This window comes from Mustela nigripes, chromosome 12 (assembly GCF_022355385.1).
Source record: "Mustela nigripes isolate SB6536 chromosome 12, MUSNIG.SB6536, whole genome shotgun sequence".
In the NCBI taxonomy this organism is placed as follows: Eukaryota; Metazoa; Chordata; class Mammalia; order Carnivora; family Mustelidae; genus Mustela; species Mustela nigripes.
The window spans coordinates 118106546-118130335 of NC_081568.1; the positions used below are offsets into that span (position 1 = coordinate 118106546).

The 23790-nt window shown below is 37.7% G+C and overlaps 1 protein-coding gene across 1 annotated transcript in view; it reads left to right on the top strand.

Annotated features, from left to right (window-relative positions):
- ARSK (arylsulfatase family member K) overlaps positions 1-18316 on the top strand; it is a 43227-nt gene extending 24911 nt beyond the window's left edge. Inside the window, exons 4-8 of the mRNA XM_059418257.1 lie at positions 486-768; positions 3983-4154; positions 7426-7650; positions 14900-15124; positions 17476-18316. Of these exons, the coding sequence (XP_059274240.1) occupies positions 486-768; positions 3983-4154; positions 7426-7650; positions 14900-15124; positions 17476-17765 (1195 nt within the window). The 3' untranslated portion in view covers positions 17766-18316. The remainder of the gene's footprint in view (positions 1-485; positions 769-3982; positions 4155-7425; positions 7651-14899; positions 15125-17475) is intronic.
- Positions 18317-23790: the final 5474 nt, after the last annotated feature.

The window sequence follows — 23790 nt, forward strand, 5'->3', positions numbered from 1 at the left end:
GACAAGAGTACACTTATCTTGATGAGCACTGAGTAATATATTGAATTGTTGAATCACTGTATTGTACACCTGAAACAAATGTAACATTTTATATTAACTATACTGGAATAAAAATAAAAACCTCTCTTCCTTCTGACAGAAAAAAAGACAAATTGGTAGAAAATTTAGGAGAAATACCAGGAACTTGAACTATTTTTTATATTATTAAATGTGTTGTTATAAGAAAAAGTAACTCTTCTAAATAATCTATCTTCGTTTTAAAGAATACATAGGTGAATATTTGATTCTCATCATTTTTTTCCCTGGATTTTGTGTTTGCAAGTTTCAGTAACTCTCTTAATGAGATCTAGTGTAGTGAACCTGAATAGTTACATGACTGAGTCTAAAAACTGTTTTCCATATTGCTTTCTTATATCTATGCTTAGTCAGTTTTTTTCTTATCTTTTTTAGTACCTTATAATACACCTGTCTTTTTGCCTCCTCAGCAACCGTGTTGAAGCATGGACAAGAGATGTTGCTTTCTTACTCAGACAAGAAGGCAGACCTGTGGTTAATCTTATCCCTAAAAAGACTAAAGTAAGAGTAATGGAAAGGGACTGGAAGAATACAGACAGAGCAGTGAATTGGTTAAGAAAGGAAGCAAATAATTACACTCAACCGTTTGTTCTCTACTTGGGATTAAATTTACCACATCCATATCCTTCCCCATCTTCAGGAGAAAATTTTGGATCTTCAACATTTCATACATCTCTTTATTGGCTTAAAAAGGTAAGTACACTATAGTGTGCTCAAAAATACAAGTTAATATTATAAACTGTATGTTATTGGTACTTGGCCACTGCTTCTTTGATCACTTTTAAAGACAAATTTGAAAATTCTGTAGCTTAGTTAATCAAATATGTCCAATAACTGGTTGACAAAAAACAAAGGGGCAATTTTACATAGATAAAATAAGTATTTAAAAAATCAGTAATCTGATGGGTATTAAGTGGGGCACAGATTACATGGAACAAACAACGAATCATGGAACACCACATCCAAAACTAATGATGTACTGTATGGTGATTAACATAACATAACATAACATAACAAAACAATAAAAGAAACAGTAAAGACAGGATCTCCAAAAGAGAAAAAAAAAAAAGCCCTAGTAATCTACTTCTGAGTTGAACTCATTTGTATGTAATGTGTCTATAAAAAAAGAAACTGGGGCATCTGGATGGCTCAGGTTATGTTCCCAAGGTCCTGGGATTGAGCCCCAGGTCAGGCTCTTTTCTCAGTGCAGAGTCTGCTCAGAATTTTCTCTCTCTCCCTCCCTCTGCCCTGTGCCCCCAGCTTGTTAGCTTTCAAATAAATAAAATCTTGAAAAAAAAAAAAAAAAAGAGAGAGAGAGAAGAAACTAAAAGGCATTCTCTTAAGAGTGCCGGCAGTCTTCACTTGGCAGAGGGCAGGTTAGTAAAAGTGACCATGCAAGTTCAAACTGTACAAAGAGTTCTCAACAATCAATTGAGAAAATGACCATTTTTCTAGGACTCTTAAAAACATTTGTCAAAACATTAAACCTCTTATTTTGGGTTATAAATGTGCAGGGAAATGAAAAACCAGGAAAACTAATGTTGAATGCACTGTAACTGGAAACACTAGAAATATTGAGGATTAAAGTGTTTTGGGTTTTTGAAAAAAAAATCAAGAATTTGGGCAGTGCTCGTCTTCTCACTATATAACAAGATAATGAAGAAAGCATCTTCTCTAAGTCCTCGCAGACTGTCCTATCCCTTTCTAAATGTAGATCACCTTCCAACATTTTACCCTTTGCACTTCCAATGTCATAATGTATTTCTGAGAATTCTTTTAATCTATGGATTTTTCCAGTGTCACTTTCTCTAGAATATGTTCATCCTTCTGTGTTGCAGCGAACTTCCTATTTTTACCAATGAGTTTTATCTACATTAAGTTCCTCTGGCTGCATAGCTAGAATGTATCAAATGGTGGTAGGGTAGGGACACCTGGGTGGCTCAGTGGGTTAAAGCCTCTGCTTTCGTCCTAGGGTCCTGGGATAGAGCCCTGCATCAGGCTCTCTGCTCAGCGGGGAGCCTGCTTCCTCCTCTCTCTCTGCCTACCTGTGATCTGTCTGTCCAATAAATAAATAAAGTCTTAAAAAAAAAATGGTGTCTGTATCAACGTGCCCAGGATGACTCTTTTTTCTATGACTCTAGTTAATGTTTGATTCAGATTTCACAAACAGTGTTACCACTTTTTTATTTCTTTACTGTACATTCATCTTTATCAATCCCCTCTTTTGACTATCCATTTTTGTAAAATGCTGCATGGAGTTCTCCCTGGGAGACAAGGAGGCAGCCCAGCTACACGCTTGGCTATACGTATCCATACTGAAAAAACGATTTACAGGGACCAATCACTGATAGGCTTTGAAAAAAAATAATGTGATTAGTCACCAATTGGGGCACACACCTGTAATATACAGGGATTTGTAGACTACAGAGCTAGCAGTATTTGTGGAAGTTTGCACTTATGCAGCAACTCACAGTTAATATGCTTTGGTAATTAAAATTTGTGTTGTTGGGGGCTGGGATTATTTAACTCAACCTTGGCAAATGAAATCCATGCCCATCTGAGCCATGCAAACAAGAACCGCCTGTGTTTTGTTTGGAAGGCATCAACTTAAATTGAATTTAAGTTGCTTTAAAAACTCTAATCAGAGGTTAAAGCCTCTGCTTTCAGCTCTGGTCATGATCCCAGGGTGTTCGGATCAAACCCCGCATCAGGTTCTCTGCTCAGTAGGGAGCCTGCTTTCCTTCCTTTCTCTCTGCCTGCCTCTCTGCCTACTTGTGATCTCTGTCTGTCAAATAAGCTTAAAAAAATTTAAAAACTCTAATCAGAAATGCTGCTTAGTGAACCCTGTTTCAAAGGAAACAATGTCAAAATTGTAGATACTTAATGTCTTCTGAAAAAGTTGTAACTGGCTCCATCTTGAAAAATGAGTACTAGCCAGGGCACCTGGGTGGCTCAGTGGGTTAAAGCCTCTGCCTTCGGCTCAGGTCCTAGGGTCCTGGGATCGAACCCCGAAGCAGGCTCTCTGCTCAGCAGGGAGCCTGCTTCCTCCTCTCTCTCTGCCTGCCTGCCTACTTGTGACCTCTCTTTCTCTCTCTGTGTCAAATAAATAAAAAATATCTTAAAAGAAAAAGAAAAATGAGCACTAGCCTAATGAACTGAATCGAATAACTTATCAGTAAGTAGTAAGTAGACATCTCTGAATTTAAGTTACATGACTAAAAGAAGTATATGACTTAAGTTTAGTCTTGTTTTCACCAAAGCTATAAACATTCATATGTATTAAAAAGTTGTATTTTTTCGGGGCACCTGGGTGGCTCAGTGGGTTAAGCCGCTGCCTTTGGCTCGGGTCATGATCTCAGAGTCCTGGGATCGAGTCCCACATCGGGCTCTCTGCTCAGCAGGGAGCCTGCTTCCCTACCTCTCTCTGCCTGCCTTTCTGCCTACTTGTGGCCTCTGTCTGTCAAATAAATAAATAAAATCTTTAAAAAAAAAAAGTTGTATTTTTTCTTAGCAAACATTTGGCTGTCTCACTAGATATTGGCAGTTTTACTAGCAAACTATTGGGAAACAGTCTAGATTCTGAGGTTGTTGATTCTGGAATTTTGAACTGGTCACACCAATAAAAAGCTTGGATACTTTTTCTGGACTAGAACACTGTCTAATATAGCTCATATTTTTCTTTGTCATGTGCAATTATAAAAACAATTTTCGTGACTCTATATATGGATATTAATACATATCTTTTGTTGTCCCTAGTAATATTAACAATTTGTTCCTAATTGTGTATTTGATTTACTATTTTCTTTACATACCTCTACAATCCCAAATAATTAAGTATTGTCTTGTTCACCATACATACTTGTTGGAAGAGAGAATATTAACTACCTTGTTTTTCTCTCCTTTTTAGGTTTCTTATGATGCCATCAAAATCCCAAAGTGGTCACCTCTGTCAGAAATGCACCCTATAGATTATTACTCTTCTTATACAAAAAACTGCACTGGAAAGTTTACAGAAAAAGAAATTAAAAATATTAGAGCCTTTTATTATGCCATGTGTGCTGAGACAGATGCCATGCTTGGTAGGTGGTATATTTAATAAGCAATTAAATGAAGAAAAAGTATAATATTTTTCCAACAAACTGTGATCATGCTGGTTGTTGACTTGTATGAACTTCCTCAGACAATGTTTTACAACAGTTGCTGGGTGCTAAAGGCTTAGAACTATAAAAATCTTGACCCATATAAAAATTGGATAATTTGTATTATTAATCATGGACTAAGAAGTCTTTTTCATCTTAAATATTCATAAATTAATAAATGCGCAGGTTTGTTCGTACCTAAAGACAGGACCATAGGTTATTATCTGCTTGACACAAAACTTTTTACCTGCTTTAAACAGGAATCAGTACAGGTGCCTGGGTGGCTCAGGGGGTTAAAGCCTCTGCCTTTGGCTTAGGTCATGATTGTAGGGTCCTGGGATCGAGTCCTGCATTGGGCTCTCTGCTCGGGGGGGGAACCTGCTTTCCCCTCTCTCTCTTCCTGCCTCTCTGCCTACTTGTGATCTCTATCTGTCAAATAAATAAATAAAATCTTTTAAAAAAATAAAATAAACAGGAATCAGTACATATGTGACACAGGTACACATGTGACAGGTAAATTGTAAGGCAGCTTAGATCCTGAGAGATGAATTTAGTCACAGAATCTTGTGAATTCTCCCAGACTTGTAATAATTAGAAAACAAAACCATTCCTCCCAGGCCCTTTAGAGTTTAACTAAAACTGACATCATTTTTTTTTTTAATGTGTATTTCTAGACCAGTATCATACCAGTCTCCTTCCCTAGTTCAGCTCAAAACCCTACCTGCTTCCATAAGATGAGTGTCAAGAAAGTGTTTTGCCTACTCACTTGTAGAGTGAATGGCATTTTCCACTTTAGATTGAAGAACCCTTGTTTTAAAAAAAAAAAAAAAATCAATTTTTCTAACAAGTTATTTTCATAGTTTGCTATACTTTGGAGTGGAGCAAACCATATTAGTGAAGTGTGGGAAGCACACTTTTGTACAAAGTGAATTTTGAGGGGGAACGGGTGGCTGATTCTTAAAAAGTATTATTGGCCCAAAATAGAAAAGTATAAATCAGAAAGCAAAAAAAATGGGTGTATTATTTATAATATATCAAGTATAATATGAATTAAAAGTCCTGATGATTTTATAAATACATTTAATATTTAAAGCAAATTTCTTTAATCCTGAATTGTTTTTCAAATTTTCTGATGTCAGTCAGTATTCACCCATTGCACCCTGGAAATCACTTTGGAAATTTTGCAGTTATCCATTCATCTGTATCTACTAAGGTAAAATATTATATATATAATGTTGCTGCAGGGATTATGGGAATAGCTCTTGAAGTCTCTTTGATTAATAAAAAAAAAATGCAGCAGCTCACTTCAACTACAGAGTTTATGAAATATGTCATACATTGTTATATCCACACTAGTCTCACCTCCAAATAGTATTTCTTACTGTTCACTATATTTGTTCTACAAATATTTAGTGCCCACTAGCTAGCTATCAGGCACTATCTAGGGCATTGGAGGTACTAATTGAATATTATTAAGAAATCACACTTTAATTAAAAACACTAAGCTCTTGCTCCACCTCAGGGTCTTTATATGTGCTTTTCCCTGGGCCTGGGATGCTCTTCCCTTTGCTGTTTACATGGCTGGTTATTCTCAGTCTTTAGCTCTCAGTTCATATATCTCCTCAGGGATGTCTTCCCAGCCACCGCAAGTTAGTATACCATCCTACCTATTCTCTGCCTTGTCATCTTGATTATTTACATCATAATTGTCAATTATTTTGTCTATTTGCTTGTTTACTGTCTGCTTCCCTTGAGCAAGGGGGACCCTGTGAGAGCAGGGATTTCAGTCTTTTTTTTTTTTTTTAAGGATTTTACTTATTTATTTGACAGTGAGAGATCACAAGTAGGCAGAGAGGCAGGTAAGGGGGGGGCTCTCTGAGCAGAGAGCCCGATGTGGGGCTTGATCCCAGGATCCTGGAATCATGACTTGAGCTGAAGGCAGAGGCTTAACCCACTGAGCCACCCAGGCGCCCCAAGGGATCTCAGTCTTAACCAAGCTCATGTCCCAGGTGCCTCGCTTTGGATCCATGGTACCTGGCACATAGTAAGAACTCAGCAAATACGTACAAGATGAGTACAAACACCAGCCCTTGTAACGTGAGTTGTAACTACGGCTGCAGAGGCCTTGGAGGACAGCGATTCAGTCTACCTGGAGGAGCAGGCAGTTTCACCAGGGAGATAATGCTTGAGCTAGGTCCTAGAGGAAGAATGGGAATCTGCCAAGTAGAAGGTGAGAGAAAAGGCATTCCACACAGAAGAAAGCAGACAACGTACAGAGGCAAGAAAATCTAACCTAATTATGACTAGTTTAGGAATTCTAAGTCGTTTAGGACTATAAGAAGTATAGGTCTAGAGGGCAATTGAGGGTGCTGAGCTTGCTGAAGAATTAGACAATGGGAAGTTTTGAAGAAGTTTTAAGCTGGGGTAAGACATGATCAAATATTTTAAAAAGACAGCCGCCCCAATGGTACAAGAGTTAGAGAAGAAAGAGGTATAGGGGCAAGACCAATTTAGAAGCCATTATATTTGTCCAGTTGAAAGATTCTGATGTTCTGTGCTCTGTAAATAACTCCATAGAACAGTGGGTCTCAGTTTGATGGGACCTCAGAATCACCTGTGGGTTTTATATTCCTAATACAGACCCCTGTAGGTCAGGATTGGGGAACTGGCAAATAGGGATGATTCTTCTCTCTGGACCGGGCCTTCCTGTGATTCTCTCAATCACAATGAGGAGGACACTAAGAGACAGGGACTGGTCAGAGGAATTTTACTGTCCAGTTATTCCCTACCCAAGAATATACTAAGTCTGACCTGCCTGTTGGGGGTGTAGGAGAAAGGGTAGCAGGGAGGAGGCATAAATTGTGGCTTGGTGGTAATACCAGTCCTTTCATTGGGACACACCACAGCACTGACATCTAGAGTTGTCTTTCTTTTTTCATTTAAGTCACAAAGGGGAAAAACATTTTCCCCAATCTCTGATAGGAACATAGAAACCAAGCCAGCGTCATCTCCAAATATCAGTACCGTATTTTCTCCTTCCTCTGTCTTGTCTGTCAGGTGAAGTGTGGCATGACTTACTTAAGAACACCGGCTGGCATCCAGATGTTAGTTAGCAATCGCCCTCTTGCGAGGTCGAGTTGTTATGAGCTTACTGTGATAGAACACAAACTAAAGGCTAATTAATTAAGGTTTATCTTGATTCGTGTTGTAGGAGAAATTATTTTAGCTCTTCGCCAGTTAGATCTTCTTCAGAAAACTATTGTCATATACACCTCAGACCACGGAGAGCTGGCCATGGAGCATCGTCAGTTTTATAAAATGAGTATGTACGAAGCGAGTGCCCACGTTCCACTCTTGATGATGGGACCAGGAATTAAGGCCAACCTACAAGTACCCAGTGTGGTTTCTCTTGTGGATATTTACCCGACTATGCTTGGTAAGTACCACAATCCTGTAAGTATTTATTTGTAATCATGTTGGAAAAGGAATAAGTAGAGAGGGACTTGGCCGACCTGTTCATAACCTTGAGCAGTTCTTTTAACTGTGAGTCAGATCTACATCTGAAAAAATGAGGACGACAACTCCTCAGGTTCCTGTAGCATACAGGTGTTTTTCCCTTCAAAAGAGTCACAGTCATGGCATGGTTATAACGTAAGCCACAGAAGATATTCAGGTTCATAACCTCACAGGATTTGCGCAACATGTGATTCTCTACCACCATCTCTCAGAAGTGTAAGTAGTTCCCTTCTGGATTATTTTATCCACTTTGAAACTACTAATCTTGTACAGTGTTAGAAAAGCCTCTTAATCTAACATATGAACCCGTTTCTCCTCAGAATCTTTAGATTAGTCTGTCCTAAGAACTTCACTAGCTTCTTAATGTGTATAAACAGAACCATACGTCTAGAACAGCAACATATGGGTAGGGGTAGTTAACAGTTTTGTTGAAGGTAATAGAACAACACCATCAGTAAATTCAGAGGAAATTATACAGCATTGTTAGCCTCTATCTAATTTAGCAGACTACTTTAAATTCAGTAACATTTAAATACTGAAATTCTTCTAAGGCACCATCAATTAGAAAAAGTACCATCTATTTATAAATAGATTTTAGTGAAAGAAAACAGGACATAAGATATATATGTTTCATATGTATATATTGAAATGTGAAAGAAACATGTATCTGAAAACCAAAGACATAAGAAATTCCTTTTTATCTCCTTCCTTCTGCTACAAAGTCCTTCCCTTCATTTAACTGAAGACTATTCCAGGGCCTTAAAATTCTTTAGGGTTAATTTTTTTCAATACTTTTTCACTTTCTCACTTTCTCTTTTATTTTATATCACTTCTTGTATATTTGAACACAATTCTTTGTTTTTCTTTTGCCTGATGGTATTTTTAATCTCTTCGGTTTCTTAGTTGTCATTTGCTGGTTCCCCTACATCCCAAAGCAATTATCACACTTAGCTGTATCTCTGCCACTTTCTGACTCCCTCACTCTTCAGGCAACCCTGACTACTTCCTCATTTCTGTTTTGATAAGAAGTGTATGTATGATTATGTATGTTTGTGTCTCTCTTATTATAACCTTTATAGTTTTAGGAAAGGTGCTTTTTTAAAAGATTTTATGTATTTATTTGACAGAGAGAGAGAGAGAGAACAAGCAGGGGGAACAGGAGAGGGAGAAGTAGGGTCCCTGCTGAGGGGGGCTTGATCCCAGGACCATGGGATTATGACCTGAACACAAGGTGGATACTTACCCAACTGAGCCACCTAGGGGCCCTTAGGAACAGGTGCTTCTTGATGGTGGCATCTCTTCTGTAGTTTCCTCCCTTAGTTTTTCCTCAGGTAGAAGTCCCCCGACTCCATTTCCAAATTTGCTGAACTCTTTAGCCTTGTTCTGTTTTTCAGAAGGACAGTGACTAGAACTGCAAACCAATCATGAAAGGTTGGGCTGATTCTTTCTCAGTATCCCCTTGCTATATTTGCTAGTGGTATTTGACATTTTGCCTGTCTTTCTGACTCTAGCAGTTCAACTGACCATTATGTACAGGGAGCTGTCTGCAGTGAGTCCTACCTATGCTTAGTCAGCCTATCACCTGGTATGTAAGGTGATTATTATGCATATTTAAGTGATTTTTCTTTAAATGTTGTTTTATATTTGCCTACAGTGCAAATTTTGCTTCTCTACATTTTTGATCCACCATTAACACTACTTGCCATTTTATACATCATAAGAGTTAAAAGGCATCTGCAAGATTTCCCAAGGTATTTAGCTAACAGATTATATAAGAAAACACTAAATAAAACTGCTTAGGTTGAGATAATTTATTATCCACCTAGGAGACTACCTGCCTATCCCTGGATTTGTGTTGTATGACAGTAAGCATTTCATTAGCCAAAACCAAACATTCCCAGAAACTCCTCCCATTCCTTCCCACCTCTTCTGGAAATTATGTAGGTGCTTTCCAACTTCTTTTTTTCCTGCAATTTGTTAATTATTACAATTTTCTAAAACTCACAGTTCTATGTAGATTTTTACTTATTTTTATCTTTCACTGATTCTTCGTAATAGACTTCTGAGTCACATTTCCCTACAGAATATATTAACAGCATTTACATCATGTGTTGATTAGATCTGCCCAACTAGAGTAAAGGAAATTAAGCCAAAAATCAATGTCTCTCTAATTCTAAACTGGAAATTAGCCTCTTCAGACTTAGCACAGCTTGTAATATGTTTCATTACAAATATTTTTATCACCAAAAGGGAAAAGTTACATTTATGTGTTTGGGGCAGGAAGGAGAATATCTGTGCATGGGTCTTTTTATATAAAGCACTGAAACATCCTACTGACCAGATGTTAACCAGAGATAAGGTAGAAAGAGAATGATGAGGGGGTACAGCAAGAATCTTACGTTGGAGCCAGGAAACAGCATGGTAATATTATCATTTATCTAAAATTAACATTTTTGCAAATGATAAAGCATTAATATTAATAGAGCTCTTACAAATCTATAGGAAAAAGAGAAATACCCTACTCAAAAAGTGACTGAAAGATAGAAACAAACAATTCACAAGAGAAGATACTCAAATGGCCAAGATATTTTAAAGGTTCAAACTCGGTAGTCAGAAAAATATTAAAACAAGAAGATACCAATTTTCTTGCACGTATAAAGTTTTCAAAGATTAAAAAGAATTAGAAAATCTTATATTGGAATTAGGCCTTTCCTTATTCTGCTTCTAGGAGTATAAACTGGCACAGATTTTCTGGAGGCAATGTGGCAGTTTGTTCCAAATTACTCAGAAATACACATACCTTTTGACCTAGAAATTCCAATTTTAGAAAATAACCTATAGCTATATACAAGATTTATCTCCATGGATATTTATTGTAATATCATATTAAGCTAAAGAATTAGAAACAATATGAATACTGGGTAGAAACAGATTGGGTAAAAAATAGTCAATTTTATTGATTCTTCTAGCCAATTAGGAGTTTACAACAGATATAAAACATAATGTATTCTTAGGATTCTAAAGGCCCCTTCTTTATTAGCTTAGCCATAGCTGTATTATTTTATACGAATTTAAGTTACACCCGGAGTATGGGATTAAATATCTTAGATCAAAGCCTCAAATCAGACCTCCTCTTCCCTACATCATACGGATCTCAGAGAGAAGAATATTAAATAGGAAGAACCAATTGAGATTCCTGTTCTATTAAACCTACCTTACTATGAAGAGCCTGTTCAAATTTTAAGAGGCTACAATGCTTTTATTAAAAAGTCTGAATTTACAAATAGTTTTTAAAAGGCATTTTAACTACATCTGAAACGAATATTGCACAGCATAATAAAATTAATTTTAAAAATTGGGGGGAAAATACAGAAAGTATTTCAAAAGAGTTTTTTTTTTTCTTTCCTATAAAATGGTATTTTATGATAAAGTAGAAAGGGTATTCTTAACCTGTTTATCTTAATAGTCCTTTGTGGTATACCATCACACTATCATTTTCTAATACTGGCAGAAGAGTGCCATTTTTATGAACAGGAACTCTTTATACTATTAAAGTTGATAGCACTTCAGAGATTATTCTTTAAAAATTACACCACCCCCCCGTATCTTTTTTTCTCTAATAACCTATTAGCAGCATCTTTTGGCTCAGTTAGAAATAAAGGGAGTCTCACTTTAAAATTAAAATAGTTCTGATTTTCTCTTCTAAACATATTTTCATGTGAGTTTTTTTCTTTTAATAATTGATCTTTTTTGTAAAACACCTGCCTTCCCCTCACATAAAAGATAAATCCATATTTTTGAATTATGAAAATGTAATTATATAAAAATGCACTTGTGTGTAAAAGAATGCTTATTGTAAGGGATTCAGATTGCAAAATGCTTCCTGCTACATGATGTAGTGGAGGGTTGGGAGAAGCATTCTACACAGACTATTTTACTTTTATTATCTAAAAAAAATTGTGAAGTTGAGTAACTACAGTAAAGCAAGACTTGTGTTGTAGTACTAAAGAATCCAGAAGACCTGGCATCAAACTGCCTAAATTCAAATCCCTCCTTCAGTTTTGGCCTTGGGCAAGTTACTTAACATCTCTGGTCTTCAATTTTCTTATCAATAACATGTAAATAACAGCAGCTATTGCAAAGCTTAAAACAATGACTGGAACATGACAAACAATTAAATGTTAGGCTATCATTGTTAGTAGTTTTTATTCTTTGGTATGCCCTAAAAAATGTACATAGTTTGCATCATTGCCATACCAGTCTAATCTTTTATCTTCTCCTATGCTCAGGAAGAAATCTTCAGGAAACCATCCTATATATCCAGGTCTTCATTTTTCCCCATTTGTTGACTGTTTTAAATTCAAGGCACTTTGTTGAGAATCCTGCAGTTACTTTTTGTCTTTGCTTATACTACCAAGAAAGATCAAACTTACTTAAAGCAGTATTAGAATGACAGATCTGCCAGAAGGAAAAAAAAAAAAAAACATGAAAATGGTTTTAAACAAAGATCAAAGAGCTTTTTGAAATGCAGTTTAAGCTAAAGTGCTTTTAAGGAAATCATTGATAAATAGATGAGAAGTGAATACCCTGTTTCCTGCAGCACAGAAAAGTTAATAAATATGTAAAGTAGTTAGTTATTAAATACTGTGAATATTTGACATTGGTTTCTTTCTTCATCAGTTTACAAAGGTATATGATACTACTACTATTAGACTGGCAACAAGTCACCGTTCTCTCTTGCCTGGACTGCTGCAGTACCTTCTTGCTCCCACCTTCTGCTCAGACCGCTTTCAGTCAATTCACCCTGCGATCCTTAGCAACAGGAGTGGCAGGCTTCTACTCAAAAGTCTCTACTGGTTTCCCTTTTACAAAGAGTAAAATTCAAAATCTCTCCTTGCACCTGAGATTCCAACATGACCTCTCACTCCTCTTTTACTGTTGTACCCCTCACCTACTCTTCTCCAGCCTATTCAGAGCTCCTTGGTGTCTGGGGACTGGACTCGGCAGGCTCCCCCTGCCTCAGGGTCTGTACATTTGCTCTTCCTGGGGGGAAGCCCTTCCCCCAGGGATCTAAGGACTCTCCCTGGCCCTTCCTTGGAGTTTAAATGTCACCTCATTAGAGAAGCCTTCCCCTGACCGCACTATATGAAACAGCACCTGAACACATACTCGCCATCACTATCTCCTTTGCCCCCTTTTTTTTTTTTTAATTGCACTTAGTGCTGTATGCCATGACTGTCCATCTGTCTCCCAGCATTAGAATATAAGCTCCAGGAGAGCTTACCTGCCTTCTCCACTGTTGTTTCCTTACACCTGGAACAGCACCTAGGTTGTTGAATGAATTAAAAAAAAAAAAACAAACTTACCCCAGTTTACTACTGACTTCCCATATAAACACAGAACCATGTCCATTTTCTTAGTCTTCCCAATTTTCTTTTAGGAAGATTAGGCTAACAACAGATGTGAAATAAGGCATTGCTAAGTTTCAGAGGTTATTAAAATGCTGAATACAGGAACTTCCCAGTCCTGGGTATATACCAGTTGGTCCTTGGCCTCCCAATCATCTTCGAAGTCCTCTTCTCTCCCTTCCTACGCCTCACTAGTGGGGCTACATGACGACTACCAGACAGACCAGCCTGACCCAGTCTGCTCCCTCACTACCCGCGTTCCTTACGGTAGACCTCACAGTCGTGTCCTACTGTCTTGTAGCTGAAGTGAGTTTTATTTAGGGCAGTCCCTTTCTCTCATGCACATCCCCTTAAATGTCTTTACTCCTTTGTTTTTAACCAGTTATCTCTGGTCTTTCTTTCTTTCTTCAAAAAGTCCACAATTATGATTATTTGGCAGAAAATTAGTACTTGTACTATGCCCCTTCCAAGGAAATGGGAGAATATGGACTTTTACATATATGTAAAACATGTACCTTTGGAAGATTTATAGAGGCCTTTCTCTACCTCCTTATTTTCCTGAAATTAGCCTATTAGTCCTCAAATACTTAGTCATGTTAATTTTCTTATTCAATTTTGTTTAAGTTCTAGCATGTCAGATATATTATTTCCTATTTTTCATTGGAAATGTTTAATTATACTTAACCATGGAACACAGAAACCAGAAAAGGGGTGGAAAAGCAACTGCAGACTCATTTTGGAACTATCCAAGTAGCCAGTCATAATTAATGGTGATTTTTCTATAGGAAAAACATCATTTGAGTTCCAAATACCTTAAAAGCAATTTTTTAAATGCCACTTTTTAAGTTAGACATTTCTCATGTTATAGTTTATCTGTTTATATTTGATAAGGGGAAATAAATTATTTTTCCCTAGATCAGTATAATCCAAGATTTCCAATATATGTTCTGCAAAACACTAGCCCCTCAATATGCTACTTGAGGGTAAAAATGTATGTCATCAAATAACTTTGGGACAAATGGCATACTATTATACCATCCTTACAGGTTTATGAAAAGTATCAGCAATAAACTTTCACTGACAATAAAATAACCTAGTTTTTAAAAAAAATTATTTATTTGTTTGTTTGTTTGTTTATTTATTTGACAGACAGAGATCACAAGTAGGCAGAGAGGCAGGCAGAGAGAGAGGGGGAAGCAGGTTCCCCACCGAGCAGAGAGCCCGATGCGGGGCTCGATCCCAGGACCCTGAGATCATGACCTGAGCTGAAGGCAGAGGCTTTAACCCACTGAGCCACCCAGGCGCCCCTAACCTACTTACATTTAATCATTGTTTGCAAACATATAGATGACTTCTAAAACCCTTTCTCATATAGGTCTTTTATCTTAATATCTAGTGGAACAAATGGAAGAAACAGCTGTAATTATTTGTCATTCAGAAATAAAGGACTGACTAATATCTGTTGAGCGTTTCTTATCAGGTACTATTCTCAGAGCCTTACATAAATTATCATATTTAAACCTAAAATAAGCATATGAGGTAGAGGTATGATTGTTACTCCCCTTTTACAGATGAGGAAACTGAGGTTCAGAGTAGTTAGCAATCATGTCGAAAGAGCATATGGCTAATGAAGTGAGCATTTGGACTTAGGCACTCTATTTACCAAATCCATATATGATCCACACCTTGTAATGATGTCATTTATGAATATTTCAACTAGTGGAAGAATAAGTTATTTAAAAATACTATTTTGTTACATAGATATTGCTGGAGCTCCTCTGCCGCAGAACCTGAGTGGATACTCTTTGCTGCCTTTAGCATCGGAAACGTTAAAGAATGAACATAAATTCAAAAACCTGCGTCCGCCCTGGATTCTGAGTCAGTTCCATGGATGCAATGTGAATGCTTCCACCTACATGCTGCGGACTAACCGATGGAAGTATATCGCCTACTCCGATGGCACTTCAGTACTGCCCCAACTCTTTGGTAAATCTGTTGGTATCTTCTTCTTTAGTGTGGTAGTATACAGAATGAGCTGTCCTCCATAGTTTTGCTCAAGAGGCCCAGTCATCCGTGGTTAAATAAATACCTGCTGCTTCTCATGCCAGGACCATCTACAAAAGGTTGCCCATGTGAGGGGGCAGCTTCTTTGCAGATCCTCTGAATTCCAGACCAAGTGTCTGAAGACTTTTGATCGGGGTCTCAAGATTGAAACTGTGGTTTTCGCTGATCAGGGTCTCTTCTAAGATGCATGGTTATCTTTCCCAAACAGTAGTCCACACCCTCTCATTATCCCTTGGTTTCAGCTGTCCTGGATATTAACCCCTATATTTTGTGAAGCCTGACATTCTTTTTTTTTTTTTAAATGATTTTCTTTATTTGACAGAGAGATTTATTTGACACAGTAGTCAAATATTTGACACAGGGAGAAGCAGGCTCCCTGCTGAACAGAGAGCCTGATGCAGGGCTCGATCCCAGGACGCTGAGATATGACCTGAGCCTAAGGCAGAGGCTTAACCCATTGAGACACCCAGGCACCCCAAGCCTGACATTCTGATTTATTATTTAAGATGATACCAATATCCTCATTTTATAGAGAAGACTAGAAATCAGAGGGATTCAAATACCTGTGCAAGATCTCACAGCTAATGACAGAGCTGGGATTTTAACCCAGGTCTAACTTCAAAATCCATGTTCCTTCTCCACAAAGATGCCTGCTAGCTTCACTATTCTATGAATTAATTTTAATTTTTTAATTTTTTAAGATTTATTTATTTTGGAGAGAGGGAGAAAGAGCATGCACAGGAGGGAGGGGCACAGGGAGTGGGAAAGAGAAAATTCTCAAGCAGACTCCCCCTCTCAGCACAGAGCCCTATGTGGGGTGAGATCCCAGGACCCTGAGATCATGACCTGAGCTGAAATCAAGAGTCAGATGCTTAACCGATGGAGCCCCCCGGGCGCTCCTCTATGAATTAATTTTAAAGCAACATTATTAAATTCAGGTTTTACTTATCCCTTGCCTCTCTTTTTCACATATAACATGCCATTATTAATATTCATTTCTCCCTAAGTTTCCTTTCCAGTTAGAAATGTCAAAATCATTAACTCCAAATAATTCTTTAGGGGCTAAACTGATTGACCTCCCCCTCTCCCCTTTACCCTAAGAGCAGGAGATTCTTGGCGTCAAAAGTTAGTCCTTCCGGGCGCCTGGGTGGCTCAGTGGGTTAAGCCTCTGCCTTCGGCTCAGGTCATGATCTCAGGGCCCTGGGATCAAGCCCTGCGTCGGGCTCTCTGCTCAGCGGGGAGTCTGCTTTTCCTCTCCCTCTCTCTGCCTGCCTCTCTGCCTACTTGTAATCTCTCTCTCTGCTAAATTAAAAAAAAAAAAAAAAAAGGGAAATCCTTCCGTTTTCATCCTTTTGTGTAATGGATGGGCATGTCTTGCTCATTCACTGGACATGTTCTGCAAAAAGCAGATGTGACTATCAAAGTATCAGGGGGTGAGCCTGCCTTTCCTGTATTCTCTGGGATTTATTCACTGACTTCCCTTTCCCAAATAGGTACCATCTGAAATCATCTAACAAAGTCCTAAATGTCTTCAGGGCCCTTCTGGCAAATGCACCACATACGCCCACAGAGGTTTTGTTCATTTATTATCTTAAGTAAATTGTCGTAAGATCTTTGATTTGCTATTTTTCCAATTAGATTGACATAGTTATATTTTGTCTTCCTTTTACCTGGGTAAAAAGGGTATTTATGTTCTGAAATATTTATTGTTATTTTCTTGGTGGTAGAAATGAGATACATTCTTATTTCTGTGGCTATTTGCTCAAATGGACAGTGCTGATGCACTGAACTTTCAAAAATCCAAGCACAAGATGCTAAAATATATAGAAAACTAAGAGTAAATGGACTTACAAGACTATGACTTGACTATGTAAAGAATTCTTACATCTAGAAAATTTGGAGCTGTTGAAATGGGAGAATATAAGCATTACTATTTCTTTTCTCTGTGTGTCAAAACAAGGCATCAGAACCAGGAAGAATTAGGGCCAAGCCAGTTTACTAGTGAGATCTATCTCTGCCATCTAGGAAAGGATAAGAAAAAAAATGAGATAGCAGGATGATGGTAGGAAGGTAATTTGGACATACATTTAGAAGAGTGTTTAACCTTTGGTATATTATTTTACCATTTATATTGTCCTTCATCTTATTATGCTAATAGGAACTGCAAATAAAAATAAATTGAAATACATTATCTGTCACAGAGTAATGGCAATCTAAAATGTGTTTTTGTAACTGGCAACTATTTTGATAGCTATTTCCATTTTTTCTTCCAGATCTTTCCTCAGATCCAGATGAACTAACAAATATTGCTACAAAATTTCCAGAAGTTACGTATTCTTTGGATCAGAAGCTTCGTTCCATTATTAACTACCCTAAGGTTTCTGCCGCTGTCCACCAATACAATAAAGAGCAGTTTATCAAGTGGAAACAAAGTGTAGGGCAGAACTATTCAAATGTTATAGCGAACCTCAGGTGGCATCAGGACTGGCTGCAAGAACCAAGGAAGTATGAAAGTGCGATTGATCGGTGGCTGAACACCCCCACTAATCTTAACAAAATCTGAACTGAAATTAGATTAGAAAATAATGTTCTAGAGCACCATATAGAGAGACATGGTAAGAGATCATGATTCGCTTTTGTATGTTTTAATAATTACTGATTTTTAGTTACTTTTAAAGAATGTATTCTGTTTTAAAATAAAATATAGAGCACGTGGGTGGCTCAATGGGTTAGAGCCTCCGCCTTCAGTTTGGGTCATGATCCCAGGATCCTGGGATCAAGCCCTGCATCCGGCTCTCTGCTCGGCAGGGAGCCTGCTTCCTCCTCTCTCTGCCTGCTTCTCTGCCTGCTTGTGATCTCTCTCTGTCTGTCAGATAAATAAATAAAATCTTTAAATATATATATATATGTAATCATTATGCAGTTAGATATTTTCATAAGTGATTACTATCAAAACCTCATTCTTATGAACTTTTAACAACTTAATGGAGGTGTTAAAAGGATGGAAGCAAATAGTATAATATAAAGTTAGGTTTCTCTGAATAATATGGAATATACACAATTTTAACAATTATTTTATGACTTATGAACCATAAAGTAGTTATTTGTATTTAATGGTGTCTGCTGAGTTATTTGCATTTGATGGGGCATAAATTATTTGGATGTATTTGATGGGACACAGTTCCCGGATCTGGCTGACTTTATTACAGTTTTTTTTTTTTTTTTAATCGGTAATATATGCACAAGCTACTGAAGAGTGAACAAATGAGCATGAAGTGTCCCTCCTTTCCCAGTTCCCCTTTCTGGGGCAACTACTATAACCACCTTCCTAAGTATCCTTTTAAAGACACACAGTATATTTAACAAACAAACTTTGTATTTCCCCCCAACACACAAAAGGTAGCTTACTCTACAAAAGGTTCTGCATCTTGCTCTTTTTTTTTTCTCCCACTTAAAAATACCTAGAAATAAAATTACTGGGGCAAGACTGTATCTAGCACAAACAAGTACACCAAATTACCTCCAAAGAAGTTATATCAATTTAAATTCTCACCAGTGATGCACTTCCTCACATCCTTCACCAACCTGATAAATAAAAATATATTTATAAAGTGCTTTTATTTTGAGTAAGATCATATTTTCATATATTTAATAGTCATTTGAATTTCTTTCACTGTGACTTTTACTATTTCTATTCTTTGCCTATTTTTCTATTGCTTGTCTTTTTTATTACAGGCATGGTTTTGGATCTTAGCTTTTTGTCTGTGAGAGAAGCTGCACATGTTTTGTTTTGTTTTGTTTTTGTTTGTTTGTTTGTTTTCCTTTTTGTAATTTGTCTTTTGACTTTATTCTGGTGTTTTTAACCTGTGGCAATTGGTATTTTCATGCGATCAAATTTATGAATCTTTGCATTTATGGCTTTGGGATTTTTGCATCATACATATTCAGCATGGTGTCCCCCACTTCCCTTCTTCTAGAGTTTTATTTTTTGTCCTTAGATCTTTGCCCCACCTGGAATGTATTCCACATTAGAAATCTAACTTTAGTTTGTTGTTCTAAGATGGCTACCCAAATGACCTTTTATTAAATAAACTTAACATTTGTCCCCTTGGTTAGAAAATGCTACTTCAGGGCACCTGGGTGGCTCAGTGGGCTAAGCCTCTGCATTCAGCTCAAGTCATGATCTCAGGGTCCTGGGATCGAGCCCTGCATTGGGCTCTGTGCTCAGCAGGGAGCCTGCTGCCCCCTCTCTTTGCCTGCCTCTCTGCCTACTTGTGATCTCTCTCTCTGTCAAATAGATAAGTAAAATCTTTAAAAAAAAAAAAAGCAACTTCATTACATAATACCTTTTATTGAATTAATTATCTTTTTCTCTATTGATTTGAAATGTCATTTTATTACATTCCAAAGTTGCATTTACATTTGGGTCCTTTCAGAACATTTGTTATCTTCCAGTGGACCAATCCACCTTTGCTTACTGATGCGGTAGTCCATCTCTGGTCAGACAAGTTCCTTGCCAGCATCTTCCTCTCTCAGAGTTATCCTGGCCACTCTTGCTCACTTGGGTTTTCCACACAAATTTAGAATAAGTTTGCCTAGCTCGGAAATGAAAAATCTTGTTAGTCTTTTTATGAAACCGTATCAAGTTGATAGCCTATTTTAGGGAGAAGTAAACTCTTTATAATCTTCAGTCATTTTCCCTTTTTTTCAAGGTTTCTTTGATTCTCATCGTATTATTCTGTTTGCTTCATATGGATCAGTTTCTTTAGAGATTTTTGGAAAAGTAAGGACCTCTAAGAAAATACTGCCTAGGCCCCTCCCCACACCAATGTAATTGGAATTCTGGGGATGGCACCTGGGCACTGTTCTTTCTTATTGTTCTGTTAAGCTCTCTAGCTGATGGTCCCAAAGTGTAGGCAGAGAGCAGTTTTTCCTAGTTGTTTCATAATTTGTTGGCAGTGTGCTATTTTAAGTGGATCTTTCTTCCATTACATCTTCTGTTTGTTTATATATGCAGATTCTTTCTCTATATATTAATTTTGTGCCAATAATACAGTATTTTTGGTACCAATAGTTTTTTGATTGGTATCTTATATTTTTTAGCTATAAAAAGCTGATCTGCAAATAATATTTTTACCTAACTTCCTCTTCAAGCTGTCTTTGATGTTTTCCTGAAGAGCCACTTCATCTCCTGTGTTTATTCTTCTTCAGTAAATTTGTAAAGGCATATCTTTGCAGCTCTATATGAATTTCTGAGAAAGAAATGTCACTGCAGATACATTCTGAAACAAAACCCTTAAGGAAAAGAGCTCAATATTGGGCTATGACAATTAAAATGAAAATACACAAATCTACCTCCCATCCTCTAGTTAAACCTAAAGAACATGAAATAGCTCATGTGTGGGTGTGTATGCTAATTACAGGGGGGAAATAAAGCAATGATAATAGAAATGTGGTTCTGAAAACATAGGCATATGAAGATAAATACAGTCCATCTTGTTCTACCCAAGACTTTCGAGATGCATTCATTGTTAGAACTTACCAAGCATCCACAGCGTTTTAAATATATTGGCTATAGGATCATATTTAAGTACAACTGAGTTTTTAGGATAAAATCTGATTCAAGCTGGTATTAACCCTGAAAAACAGAAAAAGAAGAAAAACCTGGAAAATTAACAAATGAGTGCCAGGATCTGAGAGAAACGGACACTAATTATAAACTGAATTGAGGACAGTCTCCAGGATTCATTTTTACTAACTCTGCTGCTCCACCCTGTTCCAGTCCACGATAATCTCCTGTTTGGAATTCTGCGGTAGCCTCCTAAGAGGTCTCCCTGAGCCTGCCCTTGGCTTTCTTCAGTCTTTTCTCAATGTAGCAGCCAGACTGATCCTGTTGTAGATACATCACCTCAGGGACACCTGGGTGGCTCAGTCATTAAGCATCTGCCTTTGGCTCAGGTCATGGTCCCAGGGTCCTGGGATCGAGCCCCCCCATTGAAGGGGTCCCTGCTCAGCGAGAAGCCTGCTTCTCCCTCTGCCACTCTCCCTGCTTGTGTTCCCGCTCTCACTGTGCCTCGGTCACTCTGCCTCAATAAATAACTTCTTTTTTTTTTTTAAGATCTATCACATCGGGGCGCCTGGGTGGCTCAGTTGGTTGGACGACTGCCTTCGGCTCAGGTCATGATCCTGGAGTCCCGGGATCGAGTCCCATATCGGGCTCCCAGATCCATGGGGAGTCTGCTTCTCCCTTTAACCTTCTCCTCGCTCATGTTCTCTCTCACTGTCTCTCTCTCAAATAAATAAAATCTTTAAAAAAAAAAAAATCTATCACGTCACTTCACTGGATCCTCAAAACCTTCCACTGGTTTCCCATCTTCCTCTGTAAAAGCCAAAATCATCACAAAGGCCTACAGGACCCTGGACTATTCGGCTGCTCCCTCTCTCACAGATCACCTCTCCTCCCACACTCCCACTTCTTTTACTGTCTTCCAGCCACACTGGCATCCCTGTTGTTTCCTAGCACCCCAGGCATGCACCACCTCAGGACCTTTGTTCTTGTCAGTGCCTTCTGCTGGGAAGATGGTTCTTTCCTCAGATTTCGACATGGCTCACTCTGCTACCTCCTTCAAATTACTGCTCCAATGCCACCCTCTCACAAGGACTTCTCTGCTTTATTTTCTCCATGGTAATCATTACCATCTAATGCAGGGTGTATTTCCCATATTTAACTAGTTTATACTGTCCCCCACCCCCACACCCCACTAGGATGAAAGCTGTCCGTACAGGCATGGCTTTTTGTCCTTTTTGTTTCCTTAAGTATCCCAAGTGCCTGGCACACAAAAGATTAGTAAATATTTGTTGAATTAATTTGCTGGGAATTAGAGTTTTTCAGATAACACACTGGATTAGAAAAACCAATGCATTAGGCCATGGCAGGGCAGATTTGAAAAGGAATAGCCTTCTCAATAAAGTAGGGCCTTCCAGAAACAGTAATTTCTAGCAAAATCCCACACAGGAGAGTTGACAAGGGGACTTTATTCTTCTTTATCTTTTTCTATGAAAAAGGCCAGATACTGAAAATTTTAGGCTTTGTGAACCATATGGTCTTTTTCACAAGTACTCAGTACTACCAAGTAGCGTGAAAATAGCAATAAAACAATATGTAAACATGAGCATGGCTGCTTTCCAATGAAATTTTGTTTACAAAAACACAGGATTTGGCCTGTTGTGGACCACAGTTTGCTAACCCCTAGGCTAGAACAGTGGTTTCACAACTTTGCGGCAAACTGGAATTACTTGAGACTGTTCAAAAACTATTAATGCCTGGCTCCCACCTCTAAGCTCTGAGGTTTTTAAAAGCTTCCCAGATGCCTCTAATGTGTAGCAAAATCCAAGAATTAAGGTTCTGGAAACTTGTTATTCAAACTATGGTCCTTGGACCAGAAGCATCAACATCAACTGGGAACCTTATATGTTTTTATTAGTCTCTCTTAAAAATAAAATAAAATGATGTATTTTGTATTTATCCTTCTACTCTATGTGGTTTTACATCTCATTAAACCTAGGGCATCCTAATGAAAACTACTAGAATTGATGAAATTTGTTAAATAGCTACATATACAAAAATAAATAAACATCTATAAGAATGATCACTAGGTAAGAGTGGAAATTAGAAAAAATATCTCACATTATGACAGGGAATAAAATAAATTTTAACAAGAGGCACAACCAAGATGAAAAAATGTTTAGGTTCTATTGAAGTATACAAACAAGATATGAACATGAAATGAAAGCAAGTTCTTGGATATAAGGATCTTATATTAAAATGTCACTTCTCCAGAATTAATGTATAAATTTTGTACAATTCCTATTTTAACCTGAATAGCGTTTGGTAGTGTTTTTTTTTTCTTAATTGGACTAAACAGTCATTTTCATGGGGAAAAAGTCCAAAATACCTAATAAAATTAAGGGAAAAGAAAATTCTTATTGGCTATTAATTCATACTATAAACCACTGCATCAAGCTAAGAACTTGGCAATGAGGGGCCAAGAGAAGGAATGACATGTCTCAACACAAACTAGGTGGAAGAAAATAAGTGTAGAAAACAGGAAAGATCGAGACCTCTGAAAGAACTCTTCCCTTGTACACCAATCATATATTGTGGATATGTATGTGTGCTGTTTATAATTATACATACTAAGATCTCACATAAGATTTTTAGCCCTTTTAAAACACATGTTTAGCCCTTTTAAAGCACATTTAAAGTTACAAAGCTGAGGGGTGCCTGGGTGGCTTGGATGGTTAAGCCTCTGCCTTCCCCTCAGGTCATGATCCCAGGGTCCAGGGATCAAGCCCCATGTGGCTCCCAGCTCAGCAGGGAGTCAGCTTCTTCCTCTCCCTCTACTGGTCCCCCTGCTTGTGCTCTCTCTGCCTCTCTCTGTCACAAATGAGTAAATAAAATCATTTAAAAAATAAAGTTATAAAGCAGAATCTTAAATAATTCTTAGGTCAAAGAATTAGAGTTCTATCCTATTTTTGAAATAAAGAAAATGAGAAAACTCAGAACCTGTGACACACAACCAGAACTT